Source organism: Polyodon spathula, chromosome 27, assembly GCF_017654505.1.
Source record: "Polyodon spathula isolate WHYD16114869_AA chromosome 27, ASM1765450v1, whole genome shotgun sequence".
NCBI lineage: Eukaryota > Metazoa > Chordata > Actinopteri > Acipenseriformes > Polyodontidae > Polyodon > Polyodon spathula.
This window is the reverse complement of record NC_054560.1, coordinates 3,959,428-3,978,658: the sequence shown is the minus strand read 5'-3', so window position 1 is coordinate 3,978,658 and position 19,231 is coordinate 3,959,428. Positions and strand designations below refer to the sequence as shown.

At 44.3% G+C, this 19,231-nt stretch overlaps 1 protein-coding gene across 2 annotated transcripts in view; it reads right to left on the bottom strand.

Annotated features, from left to right (window-relative positions):
* Positions 1–2,837: 2,837 nt before the first annotated feature.
* The window catches only part of ncanb (neurocan b), a 38,995-nt gene continuing 22,601 nt past the window's right edge, over positions 2,838–19,231 (bottom strand). Inside the window, exons 8-14 of one of the 2 annotated variants that reach the window (XM_041230406.1) lie at positions 16,615–16,731; positions 12,014–12,127; positions 7,481–7,639; positions 6,592–6,674; positions 5,585–5,729; positions 3,302–3,484; positions 2,838–3,034 (exon numbers count right to left, since the gene is read on the bottom strand). In XM_041230406.1, the coding sequence (XP_041086340.1) occupies positions 2,910–3,034; positions 3,302–3,484; positions 5,585–5,729; positions 6,592–6,674; positions 7,481–7,639; positions 12,014–12,127; positions 16,615–16,731 (926 nt within the window). In that variant the 3' untranslated portion in view covers positions 2,838–2,909. The remainder of the gene's footprint in view (positions 3,035–3,301; positions 3,485–5,584; positions 5,730–6,591; positions 6,675–7,480; positions 7,640–12,013; positions 12,128–16,614; positions 16,732–19,231) is intronic. The other variant, XM_041230407.1, reaches the window with a different exon arrangement.

Sequence of the window (19,231 nt, the reverse complement as noted above, 5' to 3'; positions counted from 1 at the left end):
TCAGCGCTATGCTTTTGTGCGAGAGGTCCCGGGTTCGAGCCCGCCCCTCCGGACGATTGCCTCGCCCTGTGTGAGGCGCCTGCCCTGCGTTATCCGGGAACGATGCAGTACCATGGCAAGTACTGAAGAACCAACAGCCGGATGCATTTGTCAAAACTGAACATTTAAAAATTTAAATCGAAACTTGCTTCAGTGCCAGAAAGTAGCCAGCTTGTTACCATAGCAGGAATTTAGTGGCGGTTAACAGGGTTGACTCTCAAGCAAAATCTTTATCGTTATTGCCTTGGTGCCAAGCTGTGATGTAAATCCATCTCCGAAGATGGATTTACATCACATCTTCGTAATCCTTGGAATGAGAATGCGGAGAGGGGGAGACGGGCATTCGAGTAATTTTAGCAAGAAGGATGCCTTAAAAGGAGGCCAGACTGCCGAGGTGAAATTAAGAGTCAGTGTGGTATTACACAGCGCTATATCGCTCCAATAGATAATAGGGATACCCATTGGAATTCGGCAATAGCGCGCTAAATACAAGGCTGCAGCAGTATGGCTCCAGTATATTAAGTATTAAGCTTCAGATAATTGAGGAGTCTTCACAAAGTGGAAAATAAATCCAATTTACCCAAGCATGAAAGTGCTTCATCAGCTGAAATGCTTCAAAAAGGATTTCTGACAACAAACTCTGCTGCTCTTTGGGCATTTTAGCTGATGAATAGCTTTTTTATTTCTGAAAAAAAAAAAAAAAAAAAAACATCCCGAATATAATTAAAAAAATAATGAAATTCATTTATTTTTCTTCTTTGAACGCATTCCTCGAGTTTTTCTTCTTAATATCTTTAGCGTGCACTGCAGTTAATACATTTTTAGAATTTTAAAAACAATTATGGAGTTCAACGTTGAAAAAAAGACATTATAAAACATACACAGACAAGAAACTGAACATGGTACAATTGTGCACACAGTGACTCTGGGGATACACATATCCATATACCACTAAGGGGTCTATTTGTTTAACCAATACCCTGATAAACCACAGCTGTATTGTTTACATTGCTCTACAACACTAGGGAATTACTCTGAATTTTCCCCACGATTTCCCCAAGTGGTTGATGCAATCAAAGAGGAATTTGGTTTATGCAGGGTATATGTTACTCAAATCCGCAGGGTAACCACGCCACTTCAATCATTTTGCAAAATTCTGGTTGATTAATTGAGGTGGACTGCGGCAGAGCAGATTTTGCAGTTTGATTTTTTTTTTTTTTTTGGTTACTTTTCTTTCCCGTTAGGCTCGCTCCACATCGTTTGTGTGTAACCCTGATCTACAAGGAAGCTGCCGCTACCTTTAACACATCCGCGGGTGATGTAGAGTAATTAGCAGACTCTACATTAGCGGCTCGGCTCTGTCAAGGCTGTCGAATTCAGCTGAGAAGCGGAGCCTGTGTGTGAATCATAACCTCGTTCAAGAAATCCCGACGAGACATGACAAACTAGAGCCTCCAACTCTCCCTGTTCATTACTTCACCGTGTAGGAAATATATATATATATATATATATATATATATATATATATATATATATATATATATATATATATATATATATATATATATATATATATATATATATATGTGTGTGTGTGTGTGTGTGTGTGTGTGTAAAAAAAGAACAGTTTGAATAATTTACTATGTATGCCAGCAAGAGATGGGCCTTGTTGTGCCAGACTCTCTGGTGTTCCCTTTTTGTAGTCATCAGAAAAAAAAAAATTGTCAAAACAAACAGCGTCCTTTATAGTTAGGTGCAACCAAACATAGAACATAGGAAGCAAACATCACACAGCATGTTATTATTATTATTATTATTATTATTATTATTATTATTATTATTATTATTATAATTAGATTATAAGAGCATTTACAAACCTAGTTTCTCCTTTTAGAGGAAAATTTTGAATGGTTGGTAAAGAAAGTCTAAAAGCTTTCTTGCAAGAAGGTTTCCAAATTTAACCCCCCCACCCCCCCCCCCCCCCCCCACCCCACCCCCCCCACATGTAGAGCTGAACTTTTTAACACACTTGCGTATCTTTTAAGAATATTTAGGATCAAGGACTGCCTCTGTCTTGTATTCTTGAAGTTCAGCAACACAATTATGAGGAAGGCAGTGATGAAAATAATAATAATAATAAAAAAAGTACTCACATAGTCAATTAGGGTTTATTCAGCTGGACGGTGCGGCAGGCAGAACACAAACACGACATTTAAATACTAGCGCGGTTCTTACAAACGAAATAACACAAAGCACGTCTTCTGTTTTTATTATAAACACTGTATCGAAAAATTGAATTCGTTAACAAATAACGCATTCTGCTGGAGCACGCAACGGAATGCCCACGTGTGTAACTTGGTTTAAAACCTTAACAAGATCATCTTTAAAAAAAATTGAGATAAAACTTAAAAAAAAAAAAACAGCACCTTTTTGAGGGGCTATGATAATACTTCAGAAAAGCGGCCTGGATAAAACCAAGCCAGGAGATTAATTACCCTGGTGAGGGGGGAGGGACAGGGGTTCAATTGGAATTATGGCTGCTGTCTTAAGAGCTTATTAAATAGCACAAAATAGCAAAACATTGTGAATACTGTATAATTTACTACAAATGTCCAAACACCTTTTTTGGTACATATTTAAAGCCAAGAAAAGCGCTGCCATGATTCCAGTTTGAATTCCTGTTAAGGAGAGAGGGCCTTTGAGGGCTAGCAGGAGCTGGATATCGTGCTCCCCCAGTCTCCTGGCACTCTCTTCGGGGTTTGGGGTTTGGGGGGTTTCGGGCCCCGGGGGTTCGGGGTTCGGGGTTCGGGGTTCGGGGGGGGGCTCACGATTTTCCTTCATGTTTTGCGGTGCTTCGTTTTTTGTTTTGTTCAGTAGTAGTTCCGGCTGTCGTCGTCGTCTTCCTCCCTGTGCCCCCTGGAGGAGTGCTTCTTGTGTTTTCTCCGCTGGCGCCGGGACTTGTGGTGGTGGCGCCGCGACCGGTGGGCTCTGAGCGCTGTCGGAGGGAGAGAGGGAGAGGGAGAGAAAGAGAGAGAGGGAGAGAGGGAGAGAGAGAAAAGTCCAGTGGTTAATGTGCTACATTAAATTGTATTTTCTTATTTAATAATATAGAGGTACAATCATCTGCCATGCAATCTGCAGATTTGGAAGTCACTGTGAGTCAGTGTGAAATGTCAGTGTGAGTCTGGGGGGGGGGGGGGGGGGGGGGGGGGGGGGCGTCCCGCTGTCTCTGCACTGATCAGGAACAGGACGAGCTCCTCACATTTAGTGCAGATGATTTTGGGCCGGTCCCACTTGCCGTTGCTGCGGCACTTGGTGGTGGGGACGTGGCGCTGCAGGAACCCGTCGGCACACTGGTACCGCACGACAGAGTGGATGTCATAGTGCGCTCGCTTCCGACCAATCAGGAAGGCATTCTGAACCGCTGGGGGCGTCCCACACAGCACTGGAAATGAACGAGAGGGACAGAGAGAGACACACACACAGAGACACACACACACAGAGAGAGAGAGAGACACACAGAGAGAGAGAGAGAGACATAAAGAGAGATAGAGAGACACAGACAGAGAGAGCGAGAGAGTGCATGGGTTACTGTACTGTAGAACAAACACGCAGAAACTTCCTAACCCACACCAAACAAACACAGGGATATAACTTCAGTAACACTGAAGATACATTTTGGTTCATGGATTATTTCACTATACCCATTACATCTGGAGTGGAATTACCCAGCACTGGTAAAGACCCAGCTAGGCATTCCAGCACACACTTTCACATTGTAAATGTCTAGATGCAACACCTCCGGGAGCCCCTAGATGGCACTCTTGCTGCTAGCACATTTGCTTCATGTGTCTGCCGCAAGAAGAACCCAGCGCTGTCTGATTATTTATTATACGTGACATTTCTGTACTTTATGATACCGAGTCTCTGGGGTCTGGGATGGATTGTAATGAATTGAAATAGCGGCACATTGTTCTCAGGCACCAGCCTCTGGAGCCCTCGCAGAATTCCCAAATATAGAACATCCCTCCCGATACGATCGTCATTAGCATCTATCTTCATCCAGCCACGGAGCAGGGCTGCATGCCATTAACTCCGCGAGCAGGATTTCACGCAACATTTGCAAACAAATTAATCCTGAAAAGAGAGCATCTTATGAGAAGCTGAATTCAGGGGAAGATAGATGAGGATTCAGAGAATCATTGAGCTGATTCTCCTGCTTCGAGAAGCTTAGTTCCAGATGGGATCTCTTATACAGCCTTGCAACACTGTCTCTGCACCCCCTCCCCTTTTTCCCTCTTAGTTTTTCTGTTTGTTTTTCTTCTCTGACCCACAGCGGAGCTGGCAAATGACACATATGACCCCCTGCTGCTGCAGGTTGCAACAGAAGCGTGTCTCTTTGCTTTACAACGTGACTTGGGGAAAGGGAGGGAATTAGGATGCTTGCAGCGGAAAGACCTTTGGATATGTAAACAAACTGGAAAGCCAAAACGGATGCCTAACTATGGAAGCATGTAGTCACAGAGGAATCCTGTTTTAGTCGGGTGAAAAAATGTAATTTATGCCAGTTGATATTTGACAATAAAAATGATGCTTGTCTACAGTTCTTTGTCCTTGAGACTTGGCGAAGCTGCCTGGTTTTACTGTTGGTCAGGTGGAAAAAATGTAGAGCTGAGGTTTGAAGATGTCCATCGCGGACAACACATGGAGTTTCAGCGTCTCCTTTTCTAACAGACACTTCTAGAGCAAAAAAAAAAAAGAATAAGTGTTATCTTTAAACGCCATCTCAAGGTTGTGTCTTCCTCAAAACAGAAGCAATGTTAAGTCTGGGTTACTTTGCCATGGATGCTGTTTGCATTAATTCAGCAGCAGCTGCAGTTAGGCAGCATGCCAGGGCTTTTACACAGCAGTGAAGCTGAACATGAAACAGACAATAGAAAGAGCGCCCCCCCCCCGTCCCCCGTCCCCCGTCCTCTCCTGGTCTCCTCTCAGAGATGCAAATTGGCAATCAGCCTGCAGCCACCAACAGCAGTAACAATCTTCCTAATCCCTGGGCTGGGAGAGCATTTGAATTCCTGGCTGTGATTTCAGTGACAGAGTGACAGTTGCTGTGCAGCAGGTTAACAGGCTGTGCTCTGCAGGTCAGGGAGACAGCTGGGCCAACTGGACTTCAGGGAGGCTGGACTGGAGGACACACATCAGGGGCGCTTACTGTACTGTGTGCAAAAAAAGCTGGGTGTCCATTCAAGCTGTTTTCTAACCCGAGGTTTGGAGCGAAGGTAATAAACCCTCTTCCTTAGCAAGGTGTTACTAAGCATAGTAGAAGAACAGTACAGAAATAGGGTTACCAGTATGTATGTTTAAAAGAAGTTAAAGCTTAATGTCAGCGGAGGAAAAGCATGGTAATCTGCAAATTTACTCTCAGATTGCAGTGAGGGTCAAAGATCACCTGTTACCTGTTCCCTTCTTGCTGATGTAGGGCAGGTTGTAGTTGCAGGGTCAGGTGTTAGGGGTTTGGGGTTAGGGGTGTAGAAGGCTGTGTTACCTGTTCCCTTCTTGCAGATGTAGGGCAGGTTGTAATTGCAGGGCACGTCATTCCACTTGCTGTTCTCGTGAGCGATCATCACCACACAGTCCTCTCCGCCTGCAAAGAAGTTATCAGGCTGGTTCTCACGCCAGTTCTCGTATTGCTGCACGGAGAGACAAGGCAGAGAGAGGCACTCAGGCACAGTCACTGCTGCTAACTTATTGGACTGAATCACCTGTGCTGAAGGGCTCATGATGTATGTGTCTGTATTGAGTACATGGTTAATTCTGGGTGAAAACAGAAAATACAGTGGCTCTTCATGGGTAACTCAAAGAATCCATTTCAAGGAAGATATATACTGGACTATCATGACTTCAGTCTTTCCTTGATTATTTTTGCATGACCCTCTTATACCTCTTTTCCATGCACCACTCAGCCCTGCTGTTCATTTAACAGACCCGCATTGGCTGCCAATCAGAGCTGACCCAGACTTTCCCAAAACGGGATGGGTGGAAGTACGCCACAACACTGACCAATCAAGTGACGAGTGGGCGTGAACATTCAAGCCACATTCGGGGTGAGCAGGTTTCTCTGCGCTTTAATATTTTGGGGTGCTTTTTTTTTTAACACAAAGTCCACCCTTTCGGTTTTCTATACAAATAAACGTGACCTTAGTGGCAAGGTTTGCTGGGAAAGAACCGTCAAGATCTGATGGAAACTGAACTCGGGGGTGAGACTATGAATGGGGTTGAGGAGGAATGCAGGAGAATCCAGATCAGCTGGGATTGACGGTCACGCCCTGCTCATGGAAACGAGGCAGCAGGACCCCCTGTACACACACAGAGCTGTGATGTCATTGCAGAACCCCCTGTACACACACAGAGCTGTGATGTCATTGCAGAACCCCCTGTACACACACAGAGCTGTGATGTCATTGCAGAACCCCCTGTACACACACAGAGCTGTGATGTCATTGCAGAACCCCCTGTACACACATAGAGCTGTGATGTCAGTGCAAGACTCACCAGGGCCATGTTGTCAGTCCACTGAAAGTCCTCCTCCACAGTACGATCATTCAGCCCAATCCAGGTGTTCTCATGACCCAGCCCTGAGCCACAAAGAGGAGGGGAGCTTTACAAAATAAAAACCCTATACAATTCCTATAGGGTTCTGTTATATGCAGGACTGAGCAGCATTCTGATGTATAATAACTCCTGTTAAAACTATGAATCCTATACTAGCTGTAATTACAATTAAACCAACACAAGAGCATCTCCAGTATGGAATGGGGTTATGGAAACTATAGCTGAGTCTAATGTTTCTGTTCCTAGTTAACGTTCAGAACTGATCCAGCGTTGACTGTCATAAAGCCTGGATTTTAACAGCCATAGAAAAACAACGGGTCAGTAATGGACCCTCCACCTTCCTAATCATTATCCCCGGGTGAGCAGAGCCTCGGATGATGGCTTGTGGATGGATGATTGGTTCCAGTTTTTTTTTTTTTTTAAGTCATTCAGCTTCCAAGAACCACATCATTAATCCAGCACCCCAAGTCCTTTCATATCACTACTGGCGCCCGATCAAATCGCACGCTGATATAACCTTCACTGGTGTGCCACACTGGATTGATTTAATCCAGTCTAAATATTGATAGCAAGTAAAAATGTCACGGCTGTAGAGACGTATCCGAATCATAAAAAACTAGACCAACTGTGCATACATATAGAAGTGGAAGACAGGCCTTCCTTATACCCCTCCCCATGGTTTTCTGAATCTGTCAACATGTGCTAATGAATGCCCTTACTAAGTATAATCAGACTGGAAAACAGACACATGCAAAACTCTATGGATGCCTCCCGCATAATATGCATTGCAGCAGCCACAGCGAGGCCCTGCTGTGCTGGACCATCGTACCGTTGATGAAGCTCTGCTCCTCGGGGGAGTGGACACTAGCCAGGTGAGCGCTGTGCTCCCGGCAGTCCTTCTCAGCGTCCTCCCAGGTGTGCCGGTGTGAGAAGTATCGATAGCAGTGCCCGTGGAACTTCCTCCAGCCATGATCGCAGCCCTCTGTGTCTGAGACCGAGAGGAGAAAGAGGGACAGCATCACCGACGGCCACCCGGACACAGCGGGTTATTTTAACGATCAAATGCCATCCTGAAATGTACACACTCGGGGCTGGCTGCACAAAACACCTGGAGTATTAAAGAACACTTAAGGAAGCATTTGCCCTTAAATTACTCTTAAATGTGTGAAAATGCTTTCTGCAGCAACTTTAAACTTTGGGAATTCTTAAGGGGAAAACCAAGGTGATTTTAATGAAGGTGTTTTGTGCAACTGGCCGCTGACTTTCTGCAGACTTCGTTCACTGTATTGTCATTGCATGTAGTAATATTAATAAGTCACTGGGTCGCCAGCTGGATTCATATAGAGATCAATAGCAGGGGTTAAATCAAAGCTCCTCCACTTTTCTAACATTCTCCATTGTTGCAAAATTTCATTTTAAAAAAACTCTCTTTAAAACCCTATAAGAAATGATAAGGCACTAGCCGAAATGTCTGCTTGAATTGCTATAATTTACCTTTCAGCTGGGGGGATTGCCACTGAAGCAATTCCACTAACCCACTGCTCAAACTCTTGTCTTGCCGTCTGAATTTTATACTGCCTTACAATCACACTGCTGATCTATGGGGTTTTGCAGCTGATGCTGTTATTTTTTTTGTCAGGGTTAAACTACCCAATAGCTTTGTTAAACCATGTTTCACTATGCTTTACTACATTTTTATCATGGTGCACCACAATGCGCTTCATTAACACCAACTGAGTGAGACGAGTTTATTAGTCAGCTGGAGAATCTATTAGCTCCCAGCTCCCAGCCCCCAGCCCTTCTCTCTGGGCTGCAGCCAGCTGTATCCACGCACACCGCAGCTGCTAACAAATCGAAGTCGACACCTGCAAATTGGTAGGACCGCTCAGCCCTACTTCATATGCAGATGAATGCAGGAGAGGAGGTGAGGAGAATCTCTCACCGGGGGACAGCACTGCTGACAAGGAATGTTCAGATCCACAGTGCGGTTTGCAATAATCATTAAAGTGTTGAGGAGTGTGGGACTGTCAGCAGGAGCGTGAATGTGCGAGCAGGTGTGATCGTGTAACCGTCAGTGTGTGTGCGTGTCAGTGTTTGCCTTCCAGAGCCAAGATAATGTTTGCACAGGCCAGCGTGAGTGCGCCTGTGTGCTTTCATTTACTTCGCAGATCAGAAGAGGATGCCACACAGTAAATGGCATTCTGAGACATGTGCCTGGGGAAGGGTCAGTGGTGCCTTAGCTCCCTTCCCCCGCTGCACCATGACATCATTGCAGGATAGCATCAGCACTACTGCCCCCACTGAGCCTTCTCTCAGCCAGCGAGAAAGTGATGCTTTATTTCCTCCAGGCAATTTGCAAGCGCTGGCAAACACCTCCTTAAATGCATCGCAAACGGAAAGCTGCGGCAGACAGATTTTGGCAACTGCTGTACTGCGATTATTAAAATCAGGGGTGAGAGGGTAATTCTTATTATGGTATTTTGAATTTTTGCTGTTTGCTTTTCGTTATTATAACGATGTCTTTGTTTGGAGGGAGTAATTGCATGATTTTGTGTTTGTTTATTTTCTTCTTTCCTCGAAGCCAACGAGAACGAGCTCACAGCTAAAGCTTATGACATGTCATGAATGTTAAAAATTGTACGTTGTCCCTGTCAAATAAATAAATCGATAAATAAAGAAGAATCCGTAATAAGAGGTGGCTTCTCTGCAAACCCGGAGAGGACACTCCTCAAGGCGAATCCTCTGACAGCGCGGGGGTCAATCTGCAGCGAGATTGACTGCAATCACAGAGTGACAGCCAGAGGCTTTGGAGACAGAGTACAGCAGCTCTGAGAACATAGTGAGACGGGCATGCTAGTCTGTGAGTTTTCATAGGCTTGCACTGCGGAAATGTCAGCCCTGAAGCGTGACTTGACTGCCGTTCGCTATACAGCTGACAAAAAAACAAAATCCTCTCCAACTTGCAGTACAGTATCATTAAGGCCCTTTATTTAGGTTTTGTATTTAATATACCATTTTACTGGAATTACACTGTTTATTAAAAAGAAAATCTGTGCAAATAATGAATCGGGTGCATGTCAAGAGTAGTATCAGGGGACTTATTCACAGTCAGTTGCAACAACTAATGATTTAAGTTGTTTTTAGCACTGCTCTATATGATACGACTGAGTGCTATCAGGTTGTAGAGGAGGGAGAGAGCGTGGGAGAGAGAAAGGGGGAGAGGAGGTAGAGGATAAATGGTAGAGAAGAGGGAAGGGGAGGGAGAGGCAGTCAGAGGGTGGGGGAGAGATAGAGAAGAGGGAGAGAGACAGACGCAGCTCTCTCTAAAAGCCATTATATATCGCGGCAGCTTCGCCTTTGCATGAACTCTGATTAAGATGAGCGGGTCTTATTAATCTCAACTCAAGCCGACAGCACAAGTCCCTTTGTTATTTCCTGCCCTGTCAAAAACAAATCAATTATACAATCCTCGGATAATAAAGAGCCAGGTTCCCACCAGGATCCCACTCAGGAGGTCTAAAGGAACTATGGGCTTGGGTTTCGGCCTTGACAGGGATGAGAGAACAGGACCGGTCACTTGGAAAGGACTGTGGAACTGTGCTGCCCTGTACTTGCCTGCCCTGCCATCTTTCCGGGGCCACGTCACCTCCAGGTCACACAGTCAGGGAGAGAGCAGGCTTGAGCCTTGCGCTGGGGTGCCAGCTGTGTCTCTTACCCACATAGCCTTGGGCTGCAAGGTACCCCTTCCGCTCAGCCAGCCTGTCAGCTGAAAGATTTCAGCTCTAGGACAGACACTTCCCAGAGGAAAAGACTGCTCTATCCCCCAGGGGACAGGCTAGGAAACTCCCACATTGAATCCTCTCTCTCGTTCTCTCTCTCACTGTCTCAGCTCCTCTGGGAGAAATCGACAAAGCCCTTTGCTGTATGATATTTTTTCCGAAAGCAACTCTGGAATTTAGAACTTAGGGCTCTTCAATATTCTTAGATTGTTAATTTCATTGAAGACACCGCACAAGACTTTTTGCACTGAATTTAAGTGTTTGTTAGTGTTTTATAGTTCTGGACAAAGATCTTCATAGTATCTGCCTATTATCATTCATGGTTCATGTGCTGTAATAGTCCAGTAACAGCCCACTGTACTAATAACCACAGTTGATTGCAAATTATCTGCAGTTCCAGCTCTCTGTTACATTTGAGATACCTTTTTCTCTGTATTGATAAGCTGTTAGCTTTGTAAGCCACATTAGGGCTTAAATAAATCAAATGACAAAACGTCAGGGATTTTCCATGATTATCTTAGACACCTTTCACGTAGCTGAATAAATGCTCCCCTACCCTGGAAAACGGGCTGCACTGTATTTGCATCATGCTCACTGACAATGCTGCAGGGTTTATTCATTTGAAACATTTTCTTCTAATAAGCTTGTTCTAATGAAATAACAGCAAAGCATTACATAGCGCACTCTATTCATTTATGCAATGAAAGCATTAATTGTGTTTGAATTAAATCTGCATAGATTCGGTCCACAGGGTTGCGGAGACATGTGTTCTGTTTTTGTTTGCTTGTTGTTTTCTAAATTAATGTAATTAATGTAAACACCTGCGGAAGACATTAAAAAAAAAAATGGAATTGTGCTTTTAAAATATACCTCTATCCAAGCAATTCAGGGCTATTTGGAGATGTTTACAGTATTTTAAAAAGGTGCTTTCAGACTGTTATTGACACACATAGACAGACAGATAGATGGACAGATAGACAGATCGACAGATAGATAGATAGAACTTGAAGTGTCAATCAAGCATGCAACGGACTGTAAAAAAATAAGAACAGCAGCAATAGCTGTTTTTGCCTTTGGTAGACGTGTTAAATTGAGGTTGCTGAGATATAATATAGTGCTGAGGTCCGGGGTTTGTCTTTTAAGTGAGAAAGCGTTTTGCTCTGGGGTTTTATTTACTATATCTGCGCCAGGCACGCTCCTGGTGTAAATCAACAGAGCTCTCCATCTCCCTCCCTTTCCCTTTCCCCCTCCCCCCTCTCTCTCTCTCTCTCTCTCTCTCTCTCTCTCTCTCTCTCTCTTCCCAGTGGGTAAACAGGGCCCCTTCCAGTGGTGCTGACATCACTAGGCTTTTACCCCCCTGCTGTCTGTGCTAATGCAAATGCAATTCAGAATCAGGCTGGGAACAAGCAGCACATACACACAGTACATGAAGTGCAATGATGACATGATTTAGACTTGCATGTATCTACCTGCGGTTCTTGGTATTAGCCTGATTGGCAAAGGTGTCTTTTTGGACTGGGGAGGGAAGGGGAAGGCAGCGGGGTGGGGAGACACTGAAAGGGGAGCTGTGGTTCTGGTCTCACCCTTGTCGCAGGTCGCCCCCCCGTAGCTGGACAGGCACAGGCAGACGAAGGCGTTGACCTCATCGATGCAGGTGCCTCCGTTCTCACAGGGGTTGGACTGGCAGTCGTCAATGTCTGGAAGAGAGCAGAGAGACGGGCTATCAGGCACACAACGGGTTTCTCAGAGACAGAGGGCTGGGTTTTCTCTTCCCCTCATTAAGTTGTGTTTAAAAAATGCTCTTTTGTTTGAGTAAACAATGCCCCCTTAAGGGAATGCAATAAAGAAAAAAAAAAAAAAAAATATATATATATATATATATATATATATATATATATATATATATATATATATATATATATATATATTTTTCATTTGAGTAGCTCAGTGGTTGGGAGTGCTGGGCTGCAGTGTGGAAGGCAGTGGGTTTGAGTAGCTCAGTGGTGGGAGTGCTGGGCTGCAGTGTGGAAGGCAGTGGGTTTGAGTAGCTCAGTGTTGGAGTGCTGGGCTGCAGTGTCAGTGGGTTTGAGTAGCTCAGTGGTGAGGTGCTGGGCTGCAGTGTGGAAGGCAGTGGGTTTGAGTAGCTCAGTGGTTAGAGTGCTGGGCTGCAGTGTGGAAGGCAGTGGGTTTGAGTAGCTCAGTGGTTCAGAGTGCTGGGCTGCAGTGTGGAAGGCAGTGGGTTTGAGTAGCTCAGTGGTTAGAGTGCTGGGCTGCAGTGTGGAAGGCAGTGGGTTTGAGTAGCTCAGTGGTTGGAGTGCTGGGCTGCAGTGTGGAAGGCAGTGGGTTTGAGTAGCTCAGTGGTTAGAGTGCTGGGCTGCAGTGTGGAAGGCAGTGGGTTGAGAGTAGTGCTGGGCTGCTGGAAGGCAGTGGGTTTGAGTAGCTCAGTGGTGGGAGTGCTGGGCTGCAGTGTGGAAGGCAGTGGGTTTGAGTAGCTCAGTGGTGGGAGTGCTGGGCTGCAGTGTGGAAGGCAGTGGGTTTGAGTAGCTCAGTGGTGGGAGTGCTGGGCTGCAGTGTGGAAGGCAGTGGGTTTGAGAAACTCAGTGGTTAAAGTGGGGGATTGCAGTGAGATAGCAGGCTCAGAAATGTGAGAGTAAAGCTTCAGTTTAGAAATATGCATGCGCTCAGTTCAGTCACATGCGTCTCTGTTTTATTGTGCTGTCATCCTAATTTCACTAAGCCATTCCCAGAGAAGCTCAGAGAATAGGCTCGTTTTTCACAGTGAAGGCTCTCCCCCAGCCTCATCACATGGAACAGAAGGCTGACAGTAAGGGCTGGCTCCCCTGTGACTGTGCAGTCAGGCTGGGCCACTCTCTGAGCGCTGGCACAGAATGAGCAGCTTCCAGTGATCTGTAGGGACTGCAACTCTGCTTACATGCTGCGGATATCACTTGCATTTACTGGGACTGAAATAATACTAATAAAAAAACACTTGAGCGTGTATAGTGCACACTTTCATTTCAACCGGCTGTGCCTCACATTAACCTGCCACAGAATCACATGTATTCTGTAATACATGAAAGCTGCACCTCCCTGCTATCAGACAGTTTCAGTCATGATGACCCAGACAGCAGACCTGACTTAGCTATTGGACGCTTGGTTGGCAGGTGCTTCTGTGTTCAAGACTGCACACATTAATGGAGTTGTACAATAGCTATGGTCCATTCTGGTGACTGCTGCAGATTTGTATGATTCCTTGAAGGTAAAAAAGGAGTTTCTATTTATTTGTCCAACCCCTGTAGACCGGGGACTATAGGTATAATGTATGTATATGTAGCTGTAAAGCCCTAGAAGATATAGCTGTATATGCACACACATGTTATTCTGCCTTATGCTGCAATGCAGTGGGTTTGAGTAGCTCAGTGTTTAGGGTGCTGGGCTGCAGTGTGGAAGGCAGTGGGTTTGAGTAGCTCAGTGGTTACAGCGCTGGGCTGCAGTGTAGCAGTCAGTCAGTGGTGAGTTATTCTGTTTATTTTGCTCCAGTGAGTTATCAGTGCACTCCACAGGGAGCCTGGAAACCAAGACAGAATCGTTTCTTCATTATCTAAAATGAGCTAAATTGATTCCCCCTGCCCTCCCTCCCTCCCTCCCTCCCTCCCACTGAGCCAAACAAAACATTTCCTTTTCTTTATTTTGTACACCAATTAAGCTGAAAGCTGAACAAAAGCCTTATTAAAAAAGCTTTGCGGCTGTGTTTTGTAACACACAAAGGTTTGGTTCAATTAACGTATTTTGCTGTGAATTTAGTGCTCACAAAAGCTGCAGAACCATGCTATAGCCGGCTTTGGCGAATTGCATGGTTGTTCTGTATTATGAATCACGTATCAGAAATCAACTTAAGGACACGTCGAAATGCTGGTACATCTTACATCTCGTGTACAGATGTCATCCCGTGCATAGCAATGATGCCACAATTCAAAAGTTCAAGTTGTAAATCTGCTAAATCTTGTATCTGCTATTCCAACAGTCATCACTTCACACAGCTGCAGCAGACAGCACTGCACAAGACGACACCTGAACATAAGAAAATGTACGAGCGAAAGGAGACCATTCGGCCCATCTAAGCTCATCCAGTTCCTTGTAGGATTGTTCTGAAAAGATGGGTCTAAGAGGATCCAAGTGATTCAGCCTTAATTAGAGAGTGTGACCTAAGCCAGGTTCAAACCCAGCCCTGCAAATGATCTTGCTAGGTCTTTCTAACTGAGCTGTTTCAAACCCAGGCTAGTTATACTGGTTCTAGAACTAGAACACAGGCTTGACTAGCAGGAAGAACTCCTGCATTGTGCTGCCAACACTTCGCATTCTCATTCTATCTCATTACAATGAGAAATACCTGTAGAAAAAAAATCAAGGGCCGTTTGACTAGAGCGCAGGGGCATTCAACCGGAACGCAGCGACTGTGCCGAATGCACTTATCCAAATGAAGAACAACTGCAGTAACAGACCACCACCTTCCCTTATGACAGTGAAATAAAAAAAAACCCTACGACAGCCTACGTTCTGCCTGTATCTAAGATATATTTTCAAGATTGATATTTGAAAAAATAACAGCAGTCTATCATATAATAAGTCTGAAGAGAGTTAAAGGAGAGCTTACCAAAGTTTTATATTTCTATACCTTTTTATTAGTGATATTATCAATCTGTTTGGTCTGCTGAATATTTTGCTTTCAGGTTATGCAGGCATTTCAAAGATTACCAGACTATTATACTGAAAGGATTATTTGTACAATAGCAGGGGGCCAGCAGTGATGTTATTATGGATAGTAAGAGATAAGAACATGTGCAGGTTTGAGACGGACTGAGACCTTCTGTTCCCTGAAGACAGGAGTGCATTCCAGGCTCCGAGCCAAGCTCTCCCAGGGACGCCCCTGGAAATTAAATTCTGCTCTACACAAGGAGAACAGCTTGTCACTGCGCTGAGCAAACAGCCAAAGCAAAGAGATAACTAAGCTGTAAATGGATTCAACATTGGGAAAAATCAAGAGGCATCTGGCCTATACTTCACTGATCGATCTCTCTGCCCTACCCGTATGCTGTCTCTTGCGAGGCAACGACATCTTTTTCAGCATTTATGCTTTGAGATTTAATAAGGTTAAATGTTAGACTGATTTGGCAGGGAAGGCAATTAACCCTTCCCTGCTGACTTTAAACACCCGTGCACAGCAAACAATCTTTTGAAATAATAACAACACCATCATATTGTGCTGGTGAAAAATATAGGAAAGCTGTAAATATCCCCAATGCAGAGTTCTGTGTTGTACTTCTGGACTTTTATATTCAGAACCGGTCCAGCAGCTTGTTTACATTTAACCCTTCTGATACATTTATCGTGCAAATTTAACTGGGTAAACTTTTATAAGAGGAAACTTATAAGCTGGCTGAAGAACTGGGCAGTACTTTCACACTGTCCAAGCTAACGATTCTAGTTCTAGAACTCCAGCTAGCGATTCTGGTTCTAGAACTCCAGCTAGCGATTCTGGTTCTTCATCTCCAGCTTGCGATTCTGGTTCTAGAACTAGAACATAAGTCAGCCTGGCCCTTAATTAGCACTGGGTTTTAAAATGTACCTCGATACCTACAGTTTAAAGAAGCAGGCCACTACTTCAGCACATTCTAAATATTTTATGCCAGAATATAATCCATCTGTGTTTGCAGTTCTAAAAACACTCTCTCTCAGAGCCCTGCCTTTGAGGGATTTTAAAATTCAACACCTATTTTGTCTAAAATATCACATTAATAACATTGCTTTTGATAAGCTTCCCTCGGCTCTCGAGAAAATAGCATAAAAACACTGGCAAGCTTCTTGGGGAAATAATAATAAAAAAAAATAATAACAACAAAAACAACATGAAAATGCCTTTTTTTTTTGTTTTGTTTTGTTTTCCAATATTACAAGAAAATCATTTTTGCACCACTGTATAAATTAACCAGTCTCACCAGCATAAATCCCCTTCATTCCTCACCCTGCTGGAACTCACCCCCAGCTCCGCACCCCTTACCCCCCAGACCACCCCCAGCCTCCAGTCCACTAACCCCTAATCTTCCAGCCCTCACCCCTCTCCCCCGCAGACCACCCCAAACCTCCAGAACATTAACCCTCCACCCCGACTCCCTCACCCCCTCACCGATCTCGCAGTTCTCCCCGGAGTAGCCTGGCAGGCAGTCACAGCTGTACACACTCCCGTTGGACAGGCAGCTCCCTCCATACAGGCAGGGGTTGGTCTCGCAGTGGTCTGCCTCAGCTGCGGAGGGAGGGAGAGCCAACACAAGCACAGTCAATAGAGGCGGTGCGATTTTTTTAATACACTTTTTCCATGTGTGGACAGTGCATTGAAGCAAGGCCTGCACTCTGTTGTGTTCAAACTTACCTCCATGCATCTTTGAGTACGACTGACTATTGGACTTGATAACCCACCTCCTGGGGCAGTTGGAGGGCCATTCCGGTCCAGGGTTAACCCATTAAGTGCCATTGTCACCATGTGAAGACAGGCCACTGCGTAATTTTTTGGAGCATTTTTATCTGGCATCTACCTGTTATTAAAATTTTCTCTTGAGCTATATTGTTAGGACAACTTAATCAGATTTTGTTAACCTCGAAAAAAAAAGGTCTTCTAAATGTAATGCATCAAATGACATAAATACAGCTTGTTCAGAGTTATTTCAACGGAAAATTAATTGGGTACTTAATGGATTAACAGATTCTGTAAACTGCTATAATAAAGTACCTGGCAGGAGGCTTAATTGGTTTAATTAAACCATTTAGAACAGGGTTGGAAAGGCCTGCTGTAGAGTGTGATGGACAGATGGACAGACAGATGTGATCAGCAGAAAAGGACAATGAGGACACTAAACCGCACTGGGTTTATATTTCATTTCACTGAGCAGCGCAGAAGGCAGGTGTTGGCTGCTGTGGTTTCCTCCGCTCCCCTTGTGTAATAACATTAGGGACTCACTGCCCTTGTCTGGTCGAAGACATTAATCTTCATTCCAGACTGCCGTTACAATACCTTGATCTAATGACCTGTATGTTATATAATATATATAACACGCCCCTGTATTGTTTAAAAATATATTTTGTGCATAAAAAAAAAACAAATAAAACAATGTATGTGTAATTTTTCTTGCATTATCGTGGCACCCCTCTTGTGTAGAGAATGGTTCACCTGCACATCAATTCTACATGTGAGTGCATGTGAGTGAGTGTGTGTCTCTCATCTCTCTGACGATACAATAAGTAGCTGTAGGAGGAGGGGGGAGAGGAAGGGAGTAGGGGTGCTACAATATACTGATGATTTCAGGCTTCCATTTACCCAGCTGTGTGTAAAGAGCTGAAATTACCTCTCTGATTATGCGTCTGACACTTTGCCTGAATCCTGTCCCAAACTGCCAGCTCTTCTCCCAGAACAGAAAATCAGAGAGCTGTCACGCAGCAGACGCGACTACAATAGAGGGAAAGGGGGGTGTGGGGGTGGAAGTTAGGAAATTCGGGCTAGCTTTTCAAAACACTATCAGCTTTAGGAATATAGTGCCTCCCTCTTCTGATCCAGAATATATTTAGTCTTGTCAGCTACTCAGGTCTCTATTTTCAGTGTGTGTGTAAATGCCAGTCAATCTCAACACATTTAAGTCTATGTGCAGGACCTGCCTTTCTGCAGAAAGCAATAAAAGACATTGCTAATGATGCATAAAAAGGCTCCTGGTTAATATAAACATTAAAGGGAGAGGTAATTCAGAAGCCATCAGTCTTTCCAAGGCATAAGAACTTTATTTAATTTTCACGCAATTAGTCACAACTTGTTAATCAGAGCGCTCAGCCATCTGCCAGCGCTTGCTTTTAAATGTAATAAAAACTTGCTTAAATAATAAAAATATATAGCAGTGATAAAACATTTGTCTGTGCACACACGCCGTGCCTATGGGTTTCTGCACGAAGTAACGTTTTCACACCTTTGTGTTCAGTTTTGCTGATTCCGGGAGGACTGTTTGCTACCTGATTGGTTGACTCTCCGGTTTGTTTACGCGCTCGTAATGTTTCAGCCGCAGGTACGACAGCTATCCTTGATCCCCTCTGTCACTCTGTCACCATGAGAACCAAGCCAGTACGCCTCTGCTATTACCGGCAGCAGTGGAGGTCATGTCTTTTATTTGAATAGCTCGCAGTATGTTGCTTAGCATATGAGATGCAATAAATGGAGCTTACATAAAAAAATTAAATAAATATAGGAATAAATTACTTATAAAGAGTAAAACTGCATGTCGTCTAACACAGGATTCGACACACATGGGGCAATTTCTGCAAATATGGTAGTTCGATTAAAGGCGAAACAACCATGTAATTTTTGACAGACAAAACTCCCATCTTATAGACCCTTGTCTTTGTTGTGAATAGGTCCCTGTGACAGCACATGCATTCTAATATATTTCAGGTTTTGGAAGATGAGTGCATGTCTTTCTCTTTTGTCAATGACACTTTGGAGTAAACGGCTTTATTTGAGTGTGCACTGCCCTGCTGTGCATGATCCTGTAACTCCAACTTTGTTAAAAAGATCTTTCTTTTATCCAGATGGGTTTACCAGCTCTTTAACACTGGGAGGAGCGCTTGTGTTCACTCAGATCTTGAAATGAGCCATGGGGTTGAGAGAGAAACTCCTAGTCAGAGATGAAAGGCTCTTTCCATCCAGTTGCTTAACACAGTGAGGGGGCAGCTTAATGCAATCTCTTTATAATTAATTACACAGCTCT